The sequence below is a fragment of the Mesocricetus auratus genome, unplaced genomic scaffold (assembly GCF_017639785.1).
Source record: "Mesocricetus auratus isolate SY011 unplaced genomic scaffold, BCM_Maur_2.0 Super-Scaffold_100007, whole genome shotgun sequence".
NCBI lineage: Eukaryota > Metazoa > Chordata > Mammalia > Rodentia > Cricetidae > Mesocricetus > Mesocricetus auratus.
In genome coordinates, this window is record NW_024429191.1 from 90,865,170 (window position 1) to 90,884,986 (window position 19,817).

Sequence of the window (19,817 nt, forward strand, 5' to 3'; positions counted from 1 at the left end):
GGAGTCCTGCCCTTGGCTCGCTTGGTACAATCCCCAGGTGGCTAGAAATAGAAGCAAATGTTTGAGGAGCAGAATTTGGAGTGAGGAAAAGGACCACTGCTTCAGAACTCCAAAAGAAAAAGTTTATTTATAAAATACTGACAGTTTGACAGGACATGGGACTTCTCATGGTATATATTTCAAATCAATTTCTTTCTTACCTTTCATTTAAAAAATAAACTTGCTAACAAGCTATATGACATATAGATATATATTTTTCTTACAGATAGACACCTGCCATAATGAATATTCTCCCCATAATTTTTCATTATAGCTTTGAAATCAAAAAATAAAGATTTGTATCGGGTTTCGTTTTGGGAGTCTATGTGGGTGAAGAAAGGTAATGCATTTAAACGCTTTGGAAACAGAGGAGAGGGGGTTGTCCCAAGGGGATGGGGCACCTGTGCTCAAGGTGTTGGTTGGGTTGGTGTCCCTGTACGGGACCACAGAGGCACTCAGGAGCTGGTGGTGGCTGTTCATGGGTCCCCTCCTTTCCCCGCTGATGGTTCATCTGGCAGGCTGCATGACGTGACACTACCTTCACTGTGCCGTGTGAGAGGGCATGGGGAGCCCCTGCCTAGGGCAGCCTACGGTGAGGCTCGGCACCTTAGAAACGCTGTCCAGGGCAGGCATGGACAACAGAGACAGAAGGCCTCAAGAAGCGAGGGCTGGCTTGTTCCCTCTGACTCAGGGCAGTGTCAGGTTTGGGGTGGAGAGGGGGCTGGGAGAGGCAGCGTGGGTTTGTAAACTCCCTGCAGCAGCTCCCTGGAGGAAGATGCTTCTGGACCCCAGATCAGCTATTTGGTTAGTCTTGGCAATCTGGGTGCAGAGGCTGCAGGAATGCAGGAGGCACTGCCAGGAGAGGAAGGAGCAGCCCCAGCATGCTAAGCGTGGGCTTCTGAATGCATCGCAGATTTCCTCAGGGCACAGCGAGGCAACACCCAAAGGACATGATAGGCATGTCCTTCTGTGAACCTGTTTCCCATAGAGTCACAAGACAGCAGCCCTGGCCTCACCGGCTGAGGAAATGAAAGCTCTGCCTTATCCAGGGTAAGTACCCACCACACCGTTAGAATGTGGCTGGATGTCTGGGTGGAGTTCTTGGGGACCCTCCGCTGCCCAGCAGAAATGTAAACATGGGCCAGGAGATGTCATAAAACAACCTAGAGTTCCACAGAAGGAAACCTACTGGGTGTCCAGATGTGACTGGAACCGTGGAGGCAGTAGTCCCCCTGGGCAGGCAGTGACCGAATGGAGATGTTCACCCGAGGCTCATCTAGGATTTATAGTTTGCAATGTGCCCAGCTGCTTAGGCAAAAGGTCCCAGTGATAGCCCAGTGCAAATGACCCAGGCTACCCGTGCCTCATGGAGATGAGAGATAGTCGGGGGCCATCAGAGGGCATGACAAGAGGCCCTTTGGTATCATACACCGATGTATGTCCTGTGCATATCTTTGCATGCTTGTACATGAGCACACGTTTGCATGTGCACACGGGCATCAGCAAGGGTTCCAATGATCACACAGGAGGGGGAGGGGGAATCTCAGTGCACCGGGTGATTCATTAAAGGCAAAGGAAAACTGTCCTCATGTGCAAAACACACCACACACACACACACACACACACACACACACACACACACAAATGCTTTTTTTTTTTCTTTAAACGATTCCTGCTTCCTCTATAAAGCTCCCTCATCGGGGACTGGGCTAGGCTAATAATTCCCTAATGTAAACTGGGAACAACCTTAAATGGTTAAAGCCTCTGGAGACAGGAAAAAAGATGAAGTTGTTTAAAAAAGAAATGAAGCCGGGCGTTGGTGGCGCACGCCTTTAATCCCAGCACTTGGGAGGCAGAGGCAGGCGGATCTCTGTGAGTTCGAGGCCAGCCTGGTCTACAAGAGCTAGTTCCAGGACAGCCTCCAAAGCTACAGAGAAACCCTGTCTCGAAAAAAAAAAAACCAAAAAAAAAAAAAAAACCAAAAATAAAAAAAATGAGGGAGGAAAAATAAGCGTGGCAGTGTGAGCTCATGCAGCATCTGCATATGCGTGGCTCTGGAGAGGCCAGATGCTGCAGGGGTTGGGGTCCAGCTGACTGACAAAGTCCAAGGTAGCCCTGGGAACTGACTCCCCGGAGGGCCAGGGCCTCAGCCCTTTGCTGTCCTTTGGGGACAAGGCTGTGCTTCCTGGCTTAGGAACCTTAGGACCTGCTTAGGAGAGGTCTCTGTGAAGAGCCATTGTTCGCACACAGCAGGCTGACTGGGCTTCCAGCATTTTCTCATTCATGTATCCCAGCAGGTAGGTGTGTAGGGAGGAGCCCACACACTTAGTAGCCTGAGTGTATCCCTTTACTTAGGCCTTTGACTCAGGTTTCCCTGACCAGTAGGAATTAGCAGTGACTAATTAGGGATTGCCTAGGACAGCTACAGGTTCCCCACTTAGGCCTCTCAATAAGGCCAGCAGTAACTACAGTGTATACTCCCAGCAAGGCTGGTCCTTAATTGACTTGGACATGCCCTAGTGGAGCTTCTGAAGGGGGCAGTCATGCGTTCCCAGCAGTAGGCTGAGCCTTAAAGGGCTGGTTGGCGTCCCCGTGGACCTCAGACAAGCCAGGACATCAGAAAAACTCCTCCCACAACTTTGCGGTGGAAGCTCAAAGCTGATATGAAGTTCAGGCCCCGTGGCTTTTTACAGAACATTCCCGGGAGTATGAGCATTCCCTCCCATCAGCTATTCTTGTCCCTGGATCCCATCTGACCCGCCTCTCCTGGCTATCATGCTTCTCAACTGCCGTGTCCAGTTTGGACAGAGCTTCCTGGCTGGTCCTTCCCAGCTCTGGCTTCGCTGAACCTAGCCTGGGAGGGTTTCAAGTGATCTTTGATTCTTTGTAAAGCCTCAGGACCAGGCACTGGGCCGCCCCTTTGGGACCTGTGTGTTGTGGGTAGACATGGGACACACAGATCTTGAAGTGAGGACATTGTTGGGCAAAGAAGCCCCAGGGCATCCTCTGGGGAGGGGCTCCTGGACCCTTTTTCTTACAAGTTTATGGGGGCAGGTGCATGGGTTAGCGGGAAGGTGTTCACTCTGAGGAAGTGGTACACAAGAGCATACCTTCTTGCACAGCTAGGGGGGCTGAGCTTCCTATCGTGAGCTCCCCCCACCGCACAACCCCATTTCCTTTTTCTCAGTGTTGCGAAGGTGGATGGAAGAAAACAGTCAAGGCTTCATCCTTGCATCTCTGAAATCCTGCAGGACATCTCCCTGAAGCATGCCCTATCGTGGAGCCAGCATCTCCAGACGCCACCCCTCCTTATCTGCATTCAGGGAAGAGAATCCAAGCAACGGGAGGCAGGGCTCAGTTACACAGCTGTGTGGAGATTCTCCCCCAGTCCTCGGGCTGTCTTCCTTGAATTCACAATTTAAAAAAATTTCTTTCTTTTTTTTCAGGAATGAGGAAGTTGCTAAGTGGATTCTCACCATTTGATTTCTTATTCTTTTCCCAAATAAGCCAAATACTTGGTGGAGGAGTTGAGCGAGGGCGATGAGCAAGGGTGTTGAGGCAGGAGGCTGGCCAGGTCATGGGACACCTGCCAGAGAGAGCCACGGACAACGGGCAGGCTTCGCCTCTGGGGACATCCATCCTTTTCGCAGAGGAGCAAGGATAGCGCATGTGGGACAGATGAAGTTGGCTGTGTGTCTCAAAGTGCCTCCATCTCCCAGCCCACCTGCCTGCCTTATAGCCCCTATAGTCCCCTCTCTCCAGAGTCCCAGGCCCCTCTGTCCTGGGCAGGAGTGACACTATCTGGTCTCCAGCCCTCCACACTGCACAATGGACCCCAAGAATGTGAAGCTGTTGCAGGTCACACAGTCCAAGTCCTATGGGCTTCCCCCTCCTCCTCCACACTGGCTTGGCTTTGCTGGCCCTGGAATCTGTGGAAAAATAAACTTGAGAGGTGAAAAGTTGATCCGATGTCTTGGTGGGGTTTGCTTGTGTGTTTTCTGGCAGGCGTTTTTGGGAAGGTGGCAAAGGAGGATTTTGGTGTTGTTTTTTTTTTTTTCCATTCTTTTTTCTTCTTGTGATGTCAAACAAAGGATGAGAACCCTGCTATGGGTGCCCGGGAGCCAGGGGCGAGGCTGCTGGGGGGACGGTAGAGGGTGCTTTGCTGACTTGGAGGGTTTGGGGGGTTCTGGGGCGTTGGAGTCCGGCTGGCCTTGGGCCGGAAAAGGCTGCCCTGCTGGGTGCTGTTGCTATTGGGGACAGTGACATGGTCAGGTTCTCCAGAATCACTCTCTGTGTAGCTGTAGGCCTGGGCCCGAGAGATGCCTTTCTGCTGGCGCCGCCAAGAGTTGTAATACGTGGGGTCACTGATGTAGTGGTTGACGAAGGAGTGGGCTTTCTGGGGGTTCGTGTCCACTTCATACTCACTGTCGCTTCCCTAGGAGGACAGAGAATCGGGGTGTCAGTGTCCTTGTGAGGTCAGGGCTCAAAGGCACAGAACATTTTGGCTTTCAAGCCTTGGGTCTTGAGCATCTCAACCTTTCATTACCACAGTGTCCCTTCATGTTCCCTTCCCTCTCCCCTCAGGGAGAGCAGGGATGACATGCTTACCATCATGTGTTGTCCAGGGCAAGAAGGCCATCTTTTCCCCTTGTGGCATTAAAGCTTGAAAACTAGGGTCTCACTTGAGCTAGGCAAGTGTTCTACCACTGAGCCACACCCGGCCTCCTTTCTAGTTTTTCTTTTTGAGACAGGGTTTCCCTAGACTGGCCTTGAACTCGCTATGCCGGCCTCCAACTTGTATTCTTCCTGCTGAGCCTCATGATAGCTAAGATTTCAGACCCACATTGCTGAGCCAGACAGACCTACACACTCAAATCCTAGCCTTTATTCTTTCCAGTTGAAAGCCAACCATTTTAAAACGAGCAATTCAGCACTGTTTAGTCTGTGACACTGTGAGCCATTAGGTCTGTCCAACTCCAGATATTTTGGTCACCTCAAAATACAACCCTGCATCTATTAAGCCCTCTCTCCCTATCCCCTCCATTCCCCAACACAACTACACATTTCTTCAGGAACACCTGTTCCGGAGCCTCCATACAGACGTGTCCACTCTATATATTTTTATGTCTAGTGTCTTTTAGTTCATTGGTTTTTGAGACAAGGTCTCATTCTTTAGCCCAAGATGGTCTAGAACATACTATATAGCCCAGGCTGGCCTTAAGTGTGCAACAATCCTCATGCCTCAGACTCCTGAGTGCTGGAATTACAGATACCATGCCCAGCTGCATCTGGTGTCCTTGATATAGCACAATGGTTTTAGGGACGATTTCCATTTCGGAACCCTGATCACCCATGACAAGATGCTTTCTATTAAATTTTTTAAGGCATGTATTTAACGTGTATGAGGGCTTTGCTTGAATGTATGGCTGTGCACCATCTGTGTGTCTAAATGTCAGAAGAGGACACTGGACCTGGGAATTGGAGTTATGGACAGTTGTGAGCCGCCATGTGGGTGTTGGGAATTGAACCTGGGTTCTCAGCAAAAACAAGCGCTCTTAACCACTGGGTCATCTCTGCAGCCCCAAGAAGCATTCTAGCCTGGGCCACCCCTGTACTCTGCGACAAGGGGTTAAGCTTGAGCTAGATTAAGAGTTGGGAAACCCTGGGCAGTGGAAACGCAGGTGCCCACCCGTATGTGATTCACGGTAAAAGCAAGCTGAAGTCAGGATATCATCATGAAAACAAAGTCTACAGCGACTAGAGATGGCTCAGCAGTCAGAGCATCTCCTGCTCTTCCAGAGGACCTGGGTTTGGGTCTCAGCACCCACACCACACGGTACAGTTCACAACAGCCTGTGACTCCAGCTCCAAGGATTCAGACGCCCTCTTTTGGCATCTCTGGGCTCCTACACTCACATGCACACAAATTACAGAAATACATGAAAAAAAGTTTTAAATGCCAACCAAAACTCCAAATTCTCCTACAATGACTCTGGAGTTCTCCCAGCCCCCCCACCCCCAACATATTCAATTATTCTTAACTCTGTCATGGCACCCTGCAGCTCTATGCACATGCCTCTTCTGCAGGAGGCAAGTCGATCTGAATTGTAAACTCCAAATTGTGGAGCTAAAATTATCCCCCGCCCCTCCCCCGCCCCAAGCTTTCAGCAATGTTTTGAGAAGGAATAAGACAACAGATGGAGACTCAGGGGAAGAGGCCAGCTCGGATGGAGAAAGGCACACTTAGCGACATACAGCCCAGAGGATGCCACCAAGGCTGCCTGGCTCCTACCCAGCCTTCCTCACTCCTGCCCACCAGTGTCCTTAGCTGGCCAGTTCGCTACTTATGCAAACCTAAGGAAAACATCCTTGTCAGGAAGAGTGCTGGCCACGAAACCCAGCTTGGTCAGCACCAGTGAGTGTGGGGTGACCTACTGACCCCAGCTATTTGACAGCTGTAGAAACTGGAGGTGACTTTGTTCCCAGGCCTGAGCCAAGGGAGATGGAATACACACAGTGTTCTAGGGACAGAGTCCTTTGTGATATCTAGACCCTCAAGAGGGGCAAAGCTGTGGTGACTTCTGGGGCAGATGTTTCCCCGGGAGGCAGAAGCTGCTGACTTGGCATCTCTGTAATTAATTTTTACACCTCTGTTCTTCGCTATGCGAATGCTAAGGCTGCCTCAGTACTAACGCTATGCAGATACTGGTATTTGTGAGCACTGAAGTTGCATGGGAATTGTCACTATGTGAGTGGCTAAAGTTGCATGGGAATTGTCACTATGTGAGTGACATGCTGTGCAAGTACTGATTCTATGGGTGCTGGCGTTGCCTGAATACTGGTCTTACATGGGTACTGGTGCTATGTGAGTACTGGTGTTGTGTGAGTACTACTGCTGCATGGGTACTGGTGCTGAGTACTGATGTGTGAACAACACTGTTACATGGGTACTGGCGCTACGTGAGTACTGATCTTACATGGATACTAGCACTACGTGAGTACCGTTGCTGTGCGAGTACTACTGTTACACGGGTATTAGTGCTATGTGAGTACTGATGCTTCAGGGGTTGTGTCACCGAGTGAGCTCAAGCCGTGTGACTGAGTACCAATTCTGTGAATACTGATGGTGCTATGTGAGCACTAATGCTACATGGGTACCGATGCCATGTAAGTACCCCTGCTGTGTGAGTACCGATGCTGTGTGAAAAGGTCCTGATGCCCAGTGAGTACTACTGATGTGCAGGTGTGGTGTTGTGTACTGATTGAGCGCTGAAGCTAGGTTAGTACTGATGCTGCATGGGCATGGGTGCTTTCAGGACTGTTGCTGAGTGCCAAAGGCGGAGAAACAAGTGGGGAGGGAGGGAGGGAGAGAGAGAGAGAGAGGGAGAGAGAGAGAGAGGGAGGGAGGGAGGATGAGAGAGAGAGGAAGAGAGGGAGGATGAGAGAGAGAGAGAGGGAGGGAGGGAGGGGGAGGGGGAGAGAGTTTTGCTGCTGGGACATGGGCCTGGCTGGACCTCCGCTCAGATGGACCCGATTGTCTGAAACCCACATTTGCTCTTGACTTGCTGCAGCCTGGAGCTCCTAGAGGTGAATGAGAGCCCCTCCCTTCCTTCCAGGGAGACAAGCACTCCCCAGACATTTGCAAATTTACATCTCTGCTCACCCCTCCTCTCCTACCCACCCCCTTCAGCCCCAGCTTCTCCCTTTAGCAGCTTCCAGGAGCCATCTTGCAGGAGGGCAGAGCCCACAATGGACGGCCCCTCAGTCAATTCTCCGTGGATTCAAAAAGCACAATGCCGAGCTGTCTTTTTTGTGTCTGCCCAGCTGCCTACCCAGAACAAAAGGCATATAGACAGGGGGGTTCCATATGCTGAGGCCAGGCTAATGCTCTGAGAGGCAGGAGGCTGGGGGTGATGGTGGTGGTTGTGGTGGGGGGGTTGGGGTAGGTTTCTCTCTCTCTCTCTGAAGGGTCTGGGGGTATAGAGTAGCAGGTTAGGTATCCCCTGTCCTGAAGAGTTTGCCAGCATCTCCAAGGCTTCTAGAATTTTGGCTAGCCCCAGCCCACACATTGTGTGTGTGTGTGTGTGTGTGTATGTGTGTGTGTGTGTGTGTCTATTCTGAGGACACAAGTCATAAGTGGGTCCTTCAGAGACTAAGAGACTGGAAGAGATCCCCTCCCTCACCTGGGGTCCCAGGGGCTCTGTCCTGCCTGACCACATTTTTGGGCACAGTGCTCTGGCCCCGCCCCTTGGATGTACTAGCCTTTGAGGCAGAGTTTCTACCTTCTGCGGGGACTGCAGCCTTGGGGATTGGAGTTGGACAGGGTGATGACAGCTCACACACTGGGGAGGAGGCCCAGATCACCACGTGCCACACCTATCATGCATGAACCTCGGAGTGGGAGGTGACGGCGGCGGCATGTTTGTAACTGCCACTCAGGCTCTCAGCTTGGTGGACCGGGTCTGTAAAATGGTAGCTTGTTACCCATCAGGCAAAAGGAGTCAGAGCAGGCAAGAGTAAAGCAAATGGTACTAATGGGGAGAAAGACTGGGGCAGGGAGGACTCAGTCCCCTTGGGCGAGGTCAGAAGGGGCCAGGGATTGGAGGCTGCTTCACTGATGTCACTGGAATGGGGCGGCCATCCCTGCTAACCCACAGTGGGTGGTGGGCCTGGCTTGGGGGTGGGGTGGGTCCTCTCTGGCTCTTCTGGGGCCAAGTCTGAAGCCCATTCACCCATATCACCCTCAGACCACAGACCAGCGGCGGCTGCTATCTGTTGAGCACCTACTGGATGCCTGGCCCTCTGGGACAGCAGCCCTGACAGATGGGAAGGCTGGAAGAGAGGGTACCTAGGAGGTGGGGTCAGAGCTGTTGGCCAGCCCCTCCTCCAGCTCCCCAAGGCCAAGGAGGAAGGGGAGGGGTCTTTGCCTCAGACAAACGGAGCAGTTCCCGCCTCCACCTCCCTGAACATCTGTTTCTTTTCAGGGTGGGGGTGGGGTGAGAAGAAACCCTGTGAGGGGGACCAGGGGCTCCGATTGCAGCTTTCAGCCCTCTCCCGGTAACTAAATGCAGCTTCCCAGGAGCGGGCAGGCACAAAGGGGGCTTTCAGGGCCCGTCCTGCCAGGCCATCAGGCGACTGCTCCAGCTCCCTGGCCTCTTAACAGCTCTTCAAAGCCACTCAATCCGCAATTACCCGGTCCCATGAGCGGGAGGGCAGATGCCAGGCTGGGGGACAGGAGTGGGGGAGGGACCCAGAAGGAGAGCCAACCGGGGAGACAAAGCTGAAACCCCAAAGAGGAGACAAAGCACTCCCCTTCTTTGCTCATCTCCAAAGGCGTAGGATGAGGAGTGAGCCCAGGCTTTGAGATCTGGGACCAGGCAGCCTGTGCGTGTGTGTGTGTGTGTGTGTGTGTGTGTGTGTGTGTGTGTGTGTGTGTGTGTGTGTGTGTGTCTATTCTGAGGACACAAGTGGGTCCTTCAGAGACTAAGAGACTGGAAGAAATCCCCTCCCTCACCTGGGGTTCCAGGGGCTCTGTCCTGCCCGACCACATCTGGGTACAGTGGTCTGACCCCGCCCCTTGGATGTACTAGCCTTTGAGGCAGAGTTTCTACCTTCTGCGGGGACTGCAGCCTTGGGGATTAGAGATGGATAGGGTGATGACATGCTAAGGGGCTCCTGAGAATCTTCAGAGGACTTCACTGATGTCCCCTTGAGGGATCATCTGTCGGAGCTCTGGGCTCCCTGGGTGAAAACAGCTTGAAAAATGTCATGTGTGTTCCTAATCTTGCCCTTGCAGGTAAAGTGATGGGCCTATGCTGCCTAGCTGTCAGGGATGTCTGTGGCCAACGGCCTTGATGGGATCCCCCAGATTGGTTTGGAGTGGATGCCGTCCTCAGAGTTGGCAGGATATACACTGAGTCCCAGGGACCTGCCCTCCTGAGCTCTGAGACCAAGAGCTGGATGTTTGAGACTCTCTGAGTCTCCGTATCTCCAAGTGCTAAACGGGAAATCAACCTACTACCATCGTGGGGTTGCAAGGAGAGTGAGAGACAGGCAGGGCCTTTACTGATCCTATACCAGGGATGGCCCAGTCCAATGGACAAGAGATAAAACTGGACAAACATATCTGGGACATTCAGCAGGCAGAGGCCACGTGGGAAGGGGACCATGTACCCGACTCAAACACACATGGCTCCTTCTGTGTCTGGTCCTGCACACACCAGATGAATGCCAGTTTCTTCTGGGACCCCTGCCCCACCTCTGGGTCCCCCTGGTCAGTGCCTGTGGACAGTGACCTTTCCCCCAGGTCTCTCTTCCATGCTTCAACTTCCTTAAACCACAGGAAACAAAGAAGTTTGGCTATTCCTTTCTTCCCACACTTAGTCATTATGTTCCCATGATGCTTGAGTGAGAATTGAAACACGTGATTATTTACACACAGGTAACCTTCCCTGACAGGCCATAATAGGACGCCACAAAGAACCTCTGAGTTAGCACTTAGTCTCTCAACGCTCCTGACCTACATAAAGTTATACTAGGAAAGGTACAACAGGGAGTTGTGGTTCTGGACTTGTTGGGGGGATATGTGTGACACCCCACCTGCCCCCACTCACTCTTTTTTATTGTATTAACCTAGAAGTGGTCATAATACCACGAGTACCTTCCAGGGGCTCTGAGCACCAAACAGTATCATTTACCCACAATTCTTGGAGTCCATCCTGACACCTACTAAGTGCTCCACACACTCAATAAATGTCATATAAAGATATGATTGGTCCTACCCGTTTTCTTTATACTTCTTCACACAGATTTAATTCTTTTACGATGAGCTTGAAGCCGGCCCACCACGAAACTGTTAGGAACTGGAGCTCAAGACCAGAAGACATATGCTGTGGGCTCGGTGTATCTTTCCCACCGAGATGTGTTTGTGTGCTAAATACACACTTTTTTTCCCTACTGTTATTTTGAAAATGGAATTGGAATGCAGCCAGGCTGCATTTTTAGACACATTCCATCAAACAAGCCAGAGGCAAATGTCTTTGGGTGTGCCTTTCCTGTGCTTGGGGCCCTTTTCCCTAGCATCTCTAGGAGGCGTGGCCCTGGGTCCCTGGGACGAGGCAGTCCCTTCACCCACAACACTATCTGGGGTCTCTCTCACACTGCATCTCATCATATGTGTTTATTTTTAAACCAAATTGACATTTCGTCTGTGACCGTCTCACAGGAGAGAGGCTGGACGCACTGGCACCAGTTTGGGAGAAGGGGACTGGGTGGCCTGACAGTATGACCCAGGGTGCACATGCACACTCCCGCAGAGGATACCTGGGGGAGGGGCCGGCCCAAAGAGGCAGTGACTCTCTCAAGAGCCTCTGACACTGAGGGGCAATGGTTGATGATCCTCAGGGACCCGCATCTGTCATCTGCCCAGGACAGCCATCAGGGTAGATATGCTACACTCCAGACCCTGCCATCAGGGTAGATAGATATGTTACACTCCAGACCCTGCCATCAGGGTAGATAGATAGGCTACACTCCAGACCCTGCCTGATAACCCAGGGAGCTCTGGCAGGGAGGATTCCTAGATGTGTGTAACAAGGGTGTCAGAGGGACGAGGTCATTGACTGTACCTCCAGGTCAAACCCTGCAGACCCGAAGGAGCACCCAGGCGGGGGTTGGGGGGTGGGGGGTGTCAGAGCTGTGTCTCTATTGCCTCCATGTTCTGAGAGCAGGCTCAGGAAGCCAGCCAGAGGTCAGCGATGTGGTTGAGGGGGAAAACCTTGCCTAGCATGTGGGGTCTCTGGGTTCCATTCCCAGGACCAGAGAGACAGGGAGTGGGAAAGATGGGAAGATTTGAGAGAAATCAGGGATAGCCCCTCCCTCTATGAATCTGCTGGAGCTGTCTTAAGTTCTAGGATGATGCAGAAACACAGTTCCCATAGCTGTCAATCCTAGAAGTATAGAAGAAAGTCATCTGGATGAATTAGGGTCCCAAGTTGCTGGTAACTACAGAGTGGCAAAGCTGTCTGCCTGGGGTCCTTTGATGACACTTAAGAGCTTGGGGATGGCCCGCGGTGGTGGCGCACGCCTGCCTTTAATGTCAGCACTCAGGAGGCAGAGGCAGGCGGATCTCTGTGAGTTCGAGGCCGGGCTGGACCGACAGCCTCCGAAACAATACAGAGAAACCCTGTCTCGTAAAACCAAAAAAAAAAAAAAAAAAAAAAAAAAAAAAGAGCTTGGGGATATACCTGTTTACTAGCAGCAAGGCGAACAGTTTAATATTTTAAAGACAGGACAGAATGCAAGCACTACTCGGGGGACAGGTGTCCTCTCACACGATGTTCTCAATGTCTTCCCAGGCATTCCCATCTCTGAGATGCCAGGGTTCTAGCACAGCCTCCTGGAACTTGGGTTCTCTGCAGTGGTGCTAAAGGCAAATGTTTGCTTTTCAAGAACACTACTAAAGCTGAAAGACCCGATTTCTGCTTTGTGCCTTTTCCAGAGCCTGTGAGGAGCCAGGGGTTGCATGGCTCAACCTCATCCTGCTCCGTGTACCATGCTACCTGCCTTGTGTGTGTGAAGAGTTACTAAGGACCCTCCCAGTGGCAAGGTTGATGAGACAGAGTGAACCCCATGCAGGTCTTAGGCATCATATCACAGCCAAGAGCTATCTTTCAAATGAACATGCCCCCCCACAGCAGCCCTCTGGGGAGATAGGGCTATCAGCTGAATGTGTGCAAACAAAGCTGCACGGGGATGTGGGAGGGTATGATGTGGGTAGGTGTGTTGATGGCTGTTGAGAATAACTTCAGTGCCCAGAGCACTTTTTGCATTATTCTTTTTTTTTTTTTTTTTTTGACACAGGGTTTCTCTGTGTAGCCTTGGCTGTCCTGGAACTCACTTTGTAGACCAGGTTGGCCTTGAACTCAGAGACCCACCTGTCTCTGCCTCCCAAGTGCTGGGATTAAAGGTGTGCACCACCAACGCCTGGCTGTATTTATCCTTTAAAGGTCAGCTTGATTATTTTTTCCTTTTTTTTTTTAAAGCTCCACAAGTTATTTGTCAAAAAATGACTTAGAGGAGTGGAATGAATGTTTGGTCCCCTTAGGTGTCTCATTTGGACAGACTGGAAGACTTTTCTAGAAAGTTCCATAGGCAGGGCTGTGGGCAGGCAGTATGACATCTGGCCCTGAAATGAAGGAGCTAGAATCTTAGGCTGTCACCCCTGAGCGAACTGCAGGATGGTCTTGCATTCCCTGTCTCCATCTCCTGAGTGCTGGATCACATGGGTTTACAAGTTGCAGGAGTTAGAACTGGGGGTTCCAGCGTGCTAGGTAAGCGCTATTATCCAGTGAGCAGCAGACCCAACCCTCCTTTTTTTGTTTTTGTTTTTCAAAGCAGGGTTTCTCTGTGTAGCCCTGGCTGTCCAGGAACTCACTCTGTATGTAGACCAGGCAGGCCCCAAACTTACTGAGATCCACCTGCCTCTGCCTCCTGAGGTCTAGGATCAAAGGCGTGCACCACCAACATCTGGCCGCAGCCCCTCCCTTAGTCACTCCTCGCCTTCGGTACCAAGGTACCAAGGCTCCTCATGAGCCAATTGGGCGAGTCTGGTAAGTGTAGGGGACCAGGCTCTCAGGGAGACCTCCTGTGATCCCTCTGGGGCAAACCGAGCAGGGCAGGGAAGTGGTGCTGGCGGATCCATGAGTGACTTCTGGAGAGCTTCTCCAGGCTCTTTGGTCTTTATAGACTAGTGGAGGGAGGGAGGGAGGGAGGGAGGGAGGGAGGGAGGGAGGGAGGGAGGGAGGAGGGACAGAGGGAGGAAGGGAGAGAGGGAGGCTGGCTTTGTGATGGGATGCCGTTCATCCCTTCGCCCCCGCCCTCGTTTGGTAGCAGCAACTACCTGTCCAGGCACTGGGCCCTTGGGGCTCTCACCTGGGAGTCGGAGATTTCCGAGGGTTTCTCTGTCAGGCTGCTGCTCTCCGCTGGGATGAGGTCATTGTACTTGGTGACATCTTCATCAGAGTAGTGTAGGCTGCCCGGACTGGGCCTGGGAGGGGATCTAGGGAGAGAAGGGAGTGAGGTTGAGAGGTGGCCTCAGGCAGGTCTAGAGGAACACAGGCTATAAGCCCCTCCATCCTGGGTCCCTCTTTCCTGTGTCCACACTGTGTCAGCCCAGGCCTTAGAGAGAGGGGCTTGGAGGAAGAGGGCTTAAAAGCACGCTGCACAAATGTTCTTGAACACAGGACAAATGGTACGTGTGTCTGTGTGCCTGGACACACACACATGCATGCACAAACATCACTATGAGCCGCTGAGGTTCAGTTTGGATCTGGTTTGGTGAAAACAAGATTTTTCTCATTCCCATGGGAGCGTATAAACATGCAGGCTTCTATGTGTGTGTCCTATGAGTAGAAGAGCCAAGGGACAAGGGGAGGTGTGGCCATGGGTGAAATATCCCCTTGTTCCCTGTGGCAGGCCCAGGAGCCTGGTGAACGGGGGCCGTGGTGGCTATGCTGGCCTTGGGTGAGTTTAACCACAGCTTCAAATGCCTCTTTCTTTGGAAGGCTGGATTGGTTAGGGCTGAGAGCCTGCCAGCTCCGCCCTCCAACCCAGCCTTCCCCTCCACCCCCTTGGAGAAGTACACAAGGCTTAAACCTTCAAGAGGAGACAGAGAGACCCTTTGTGAATTCCCTCAGAGAAGCTGCCCCGCCTCCCCCAGCCTGCTGCCTCCAGTGAGCCGTGAATGTCAATATGGCTGAGGCTGGAGACAGGAGTCCTTCTGGCTGTGGCCTCAACTTCCCTTGAGCTTCTGGAAGCATAAAACTGCCTAGATCCTATCAGAGGAGGATGGGGTGAGCCCCAGGAGCATATCCTCACCCCCCCCCTTGTAAGTAGGCAGCCTGATGGCCACAGGGAAGACAGTCCAGGAGAGATTGGCGTCATATGGAAGTCAGGAAGGGGAGTTGGGTCCCACCAATTCCTCTACTCTTTTCATTGCTTTGAGGTTTTGAGAAAGGATCACACGCAATGCCGGCTGGCCTCAAACTTTATGGCATTCAGGGATGACCTTCAAGCCCCGATCCTCGTGTCTCTGCCTCCCAAGTACCTGCCAGGAGCACAGATATGTGCCACCACGTCTAGTTGTCACAGCATAAGGGACCAAAGGCAGGGCTTCACGCACGGCAGGCAAGCTCTCCCCCACCTGAGCCAGACCCCAAGGCCTTTCCATGCTAACTGCTTCCAGAGGCTGAAGGATGGTGGTAGGAAGACATTCCCAAACAGAAATAAGTCAAGCCCAGGGAAGAAGGTCTTCACTCTCCTTTGCCAAGGAAGGCATGAGCAATGACGGGCTAGTCTTTGGTACCTCTCCCTGGGTGCTTCAGCTGGGTCCAGCTGACCTCTGGGGTGTATGGCCATCTCTATAGCCAGTTACTAGCACAACTGACTCCAAACAACTGTAGGCTGGCTTCCACAATGCTGTATGTTTCTGCACTCTCAGTTTCCACCTCCTCGTGGATTTTCTAACATTCCCTAAGCTGTGGCTGGGTTTAGTGGGACTAGCACTGACTCGCCAGGGTGTCCTACTGGGATCCTTCAGGACCTTCTGTTGACCATTGCCAGCCCGGAAGCTTGGGTGCTATTTCCCAGGACGTGGAAGGCCAAGTGGGTATTGCATGTTCCATGCTCCTCCTCTGCTGGTACTGCTGGTCCCTGGGGCATGGCCCCCAAGCTTCTGTCCTCTGCCCCAACATGCACAGACAGTACCTGGTATACAAGCCATTCTTCCTGCAGAAAGAGTTCTTTACAGACAGCCTCCGGTTGTTGAGCTCCAGAGCAGGGAAACTGCTTTCATCCAAGCTCAGCATCTCCCCATGGCTGAGGGCTCCTGACTTGGCATTGCCTCCTGAGGATGGGAAGGGCGGGGGATTGGTACCCATCAGACCACATGACCACTCCTTTCTAGCTCCATTCTCTCCTTTTTCATGCTTGTTAGCATCAAGACCCAGATAAGAGATTGAGGTTGTGAGGAGGAGTTCCCGGCTGTCCTACCCAAGAAGGTGCCATTGCCAGGAGAGACCTACCCGCCACCCCCAAGGAAAAGGAGACCCCTGAGAGTCAGGCCTGCCATCAGGGGGTGCAGGCTCGCTCACCTGCGTCTGTTTTCTTGGAGTACTTCTTGCTCTGACCTCGGATGATGAGTACGAAGACCAGAAGTAGGATGAAGATGAGGCCCACAAGAGCAATGACCACCAAGAACCACCATTCCTCGTAGAAGGGGCTGGCTTTCTGGGCTGCAACAGGGGGTGCAGTGTCAGGACCAGGGAACACAATACCTTCCTGCCACAAACTTTCCTATTCCATCTGGGGTTCCACTAACTGCTCATGGGTGTTGTGGTTAGGTGGGGCCTGCACACTCTAAAACTCTGGCTTTGATCTGTAGGCAAAGGTTTGCCAGGACAACTGTTTCGAGAAGAGTTTTATGGTTTAATCGATTAAGAATCCCCCGGATTGGTTAAGAAATAGTTCTGGGATTGATTAACAATGTCTGCCAGGGGATCAAGAAGGGAGAGTAGCAGTATGTTAACTGCTTTTAATTTTTACTCTCTTGCCTTGGGAGGGGTGGGCACTTTGATAGACAGACTTTAATTTGTATAGAGAAGAATGCTTCTCTGGCTTTTAGGAAGTCTGGGAGAACCTCCCTCAAAATTGTAATTTTTTTATTTTTATTTTTAATTTTTATTTTTACTAATGGCAGAAAGGCAAGATAGTTGGGAGAGAGATTACATATGGGTTTTTAAAATGCCTCTGTCAGGTAGGGCTCCCCTTTTATCAAATCCCCCAGGACTTCTATATTACTTCCAACAAGGGGATGGTTCTTCTCTTCTTGTCTCAGACTCTTTGTTTTCTATAATTTGGTGCTGTCCACCTGTGGGTGGAAAGGAGAGCTGGGTTGCTAATGCCCAAGCAGAGTGGACGGGCAATTTTGAGTTGAGTTTCTACCTTCATATTCAAAGTGGTCACAACTGGTCAGGGTCATAGGTGTAGGCCTGTGTGAACACAGAGATGAGCTGGATGGAAGGGATGAGAGGAGGGGGAGGGGAGGCAGTGAACGTGGTCCGCCCGGGGGCCACTCAGTGAGGTCTCAGAGGGCACCAGGGTTAGCCCATGGTCCGTCTGGGTGCTGTCCTTTGGGAGCTGGGTGAGGTGGCTCCCGTGGAGACATAGTTTATGGCCAACTAGCAAGTTCCCTGGAAAGCTGTGAGCTGATGTAGGCTTGGGACCCAGAGCTCACAGTTAGAGGGATTGAGGTGCAGTACATTTGGATGACAACCTTGACGTTTCTGCTGCCCAATGCCTGTCTCTCTGCTCCCCCCCCCCGCCGCTGCCAAGCATGCCATCAGGCTCTCCCAAGGACTCTCTGATCTGTCACCTTAAAGGCTGCTACCTGGCACAGACTGAGAGGGGCTGCTGGGAGTGCCAAAGCCATAGTCATTGACTGCGATGACCCGGAAGTCGTAGCTCACGCCGGGCTTCAGGATGTCCATGCTAAAGGTGTAGGAAGTCACCTCCTTGGGGATGTCCTTGATGAGGATGTCCCAGAGCCCCTCATCTGCAGGAGCATAGAGAGGAGGCGCGGTGAGGTTGAGCAGCAGCATCAGACTCCCTCACCTCATCTGGTTCTAGCCGCACCTTCCTGAGGGTGAGTCCCATCCGGTCAGTGGCCCAACACTGTGCCTGACCTGGCTCTTAGAAAGGCTTTGTGGAACTCTCAGAGATAGATACCTTCTGGAAGTGGGTGTCTCTCTCTCTCTCTCTGTTTTTTGAGGCAGGGTTTCTCTGTATTGTTTTGGAGGCTGTCCTGGAACTCACTTTGTAGACCAGGCTGGCCTCGAACTCACAGAGATCTGCCTGCCTCTGCCTCCCGAGTGCTGGGATTAAAGGTGTGCACCACCAATGCCTGGCCAGGGGGTGTCTCTTAATCTTTTCTCTAAGACTAAGACAACTGTAAAACATTTAAAATTATGCTGTGCAATAAATTGTCCAATAACCAAACCAATACAGGTTGAACACCCTAACCTGAGAACCTAAACTCTAAAATCCACGTGCCTATGATCTTAGCACTCTGGAGGTCAAGGACAGAGGACTCCAAGTTTGAGGCCAGACTGGACTGCACAGTGAGACCTAAACGAATAGAACACAAAACCCCAAATGCCCCCAAACAGAAACATCTTGAGACCTGTAACACCTCAAGTGGAAAAACCACACACCACAAAACTTTACATACAAAACATTAAAATACTGTGTAATAGTAAATTTAGGTTAGGTGTATAAGGTATATCAACATAAGGAAATTTATGCTTAGAAGTAGGTCTGTCCCAAATGTGTGTGTGTGTGTGTGTGTGTGTGTGTGTGCGTGTCTCTGTGTGTGTGTGTCTGTGTGTCTCTGTGTGTGTGCATGTGTGTGTGTGTGTGTGTGTGTGTGTCTGTCCCTGAACATTTGGGAGTCATGTCTGGGTTTCTTTATCCCTCTCACTAAATCTTGAGCTCGGCAATTGGCTAGACTGGCTGGTCGCAGACAATGTGGATCCCTGCCTGCTCAGTTTCTCCATGGGTGTGGGGGATCCAAACTCAGGTCCTCATCGGGGGACAACACACGCTTGGCCTCCTGCGCTATCTCCCTCACGCCATCTCCCTCACGCCATCATGGTTATTTTTGAGTATCTACTTGATTATTACCTACAGTATTTCAATTTTAATTTTTTTGAGACAGGGTCTCATTTTGTGACCCAAGCCGACTTGGCACTTACAACCCTCCTGCCTCAACCTCCTCCCTTGTGCTGGAACATTCAGCTACCCAGTGGTCTTTTTGTTTAATCTCCCAGCTCTCTTCCCACTTCCAGGCTGTAAAATCCGTAAGGGTAGGATCGAGCCTGGCTCATCTTTATTTCTTTATAAATTGGCACTTAGCCTGACACCTTCCCAGTGTGTATGTGTGTGTGTGTGTGTGTGTTTGTTTGTTTTTTGTTTATTTTGGTTTTTCGAGACAAGGTTTCTCTGTATTGTTTTTTGGACCATGTCCTGGGACTCGCTCGGTAGACCAGGCTGGTCTCGAACTCACAGAGATCCGCCTGCCTCTGCCTCCGGAGTGTGGGATTAAAGGCGTGCGCCACCACCACCCGGCTCCCAGTATGTGTTAAATCAAGGAACGCAGACATTCCCCTGGGTTCTCCTTAGTATTATGTAGCTCAATGCATAGTTCAACGCTTCATTCCTTGAGATGTACTGGGGTTCAGATCCTCATGTGACTACTGTTAACAAGGAGGGTCCCCCCCAACCCCCAAGCTGACACTCCTGTGTCATGCCACCCAGTTGGAGGGGCGTTTTACTTTTCAAGCCAACACCAATGGCAGGAGGTAGGAGCTGCTGCTCCCATTTGACAGATAAGACAATCGAGGCTCAGAGAGCTTAATTCACCTTCCCAAGGTCACACTGCTGTGGGTAGCAGTCTGGCATTTTCTACTGAGTTTCCTGACTCCTGGCATTAAATTTCCTCCTGGTGGCCGGGGAAGTGCTGGGTGTAACTGGTGTTTGCTTATAGCTTACGGAGAATCCTGCTGCTGCCTTTCTGGAGGCTGAGGCCCAGCCTGCTGTTTGTACCCACGCTCTCCGTTGCACTCCCCCAGCCCCGCACAAACAAAGACTGGGGTCTGGGCAGTGAGACCAAGCCAGAATCTGCCGGTATGTCCCTCAGTGGCCTTGGTCTTTGGTTCCAGAGT

The 19,817-nt window shown here is 51.7% G+C and overlaps 1 protein-coding gene and 1 long non-coding RNA gene across 2 annotated transcripts in view; one reads left to right on the forward strand and one right to left on the reverse strand.

The window, feature by feature from the left end:
• Nucleotides 1–768: 768 nt before the first annotated feature.
• Nucleotides 769–4,003, forward strand: LOC121141556. Its single transcript, XR_005878501.1, has 2 exons — nucleotides 769–1,089; nucleotides 3,227–4,003. It is a non-coding gene; the product is annotated as an uncharacterized LOC121141556 (long non-coding RNA).
• Sdk2 (sidekick cell adhesion molecule 2) overlaps nucleotides 3,002–19,817 on the reverse strand; it is a 270,658-nt gene continuing 253,842 nt past the window's right edge. The window contains exons 41-45 of the mRNA XM_040750019.1: nucleotides 17,486–17,650; nucleotides 16,191–16,331; nucleotides 15,805–15,943; nucleotides 13,972–14,098; nucleotides 3,002–4,474 (exon numbers count right to left, since the gene is read on the reverse strand). Coding sequence (XP_040605953.1) covers nucleotides 4,121–4,474; nucleotides 13,972–14,098; nucleotides 15,805–15,943; nucleotides 16,191–16,331; nucleotides 17,486–17,650 — 926 coding nt within the window. The 3' untranslated portion in view covers nucleotides 3,002–4,120. The remainder of the gene's footprint in view (nucleotides 4,475–13,971; nucleotides 14,099–15,804; nucleotides 15,944–16,190; nucleotides 16,332–17,485; nucleotides 17,651–19,817) is intronic.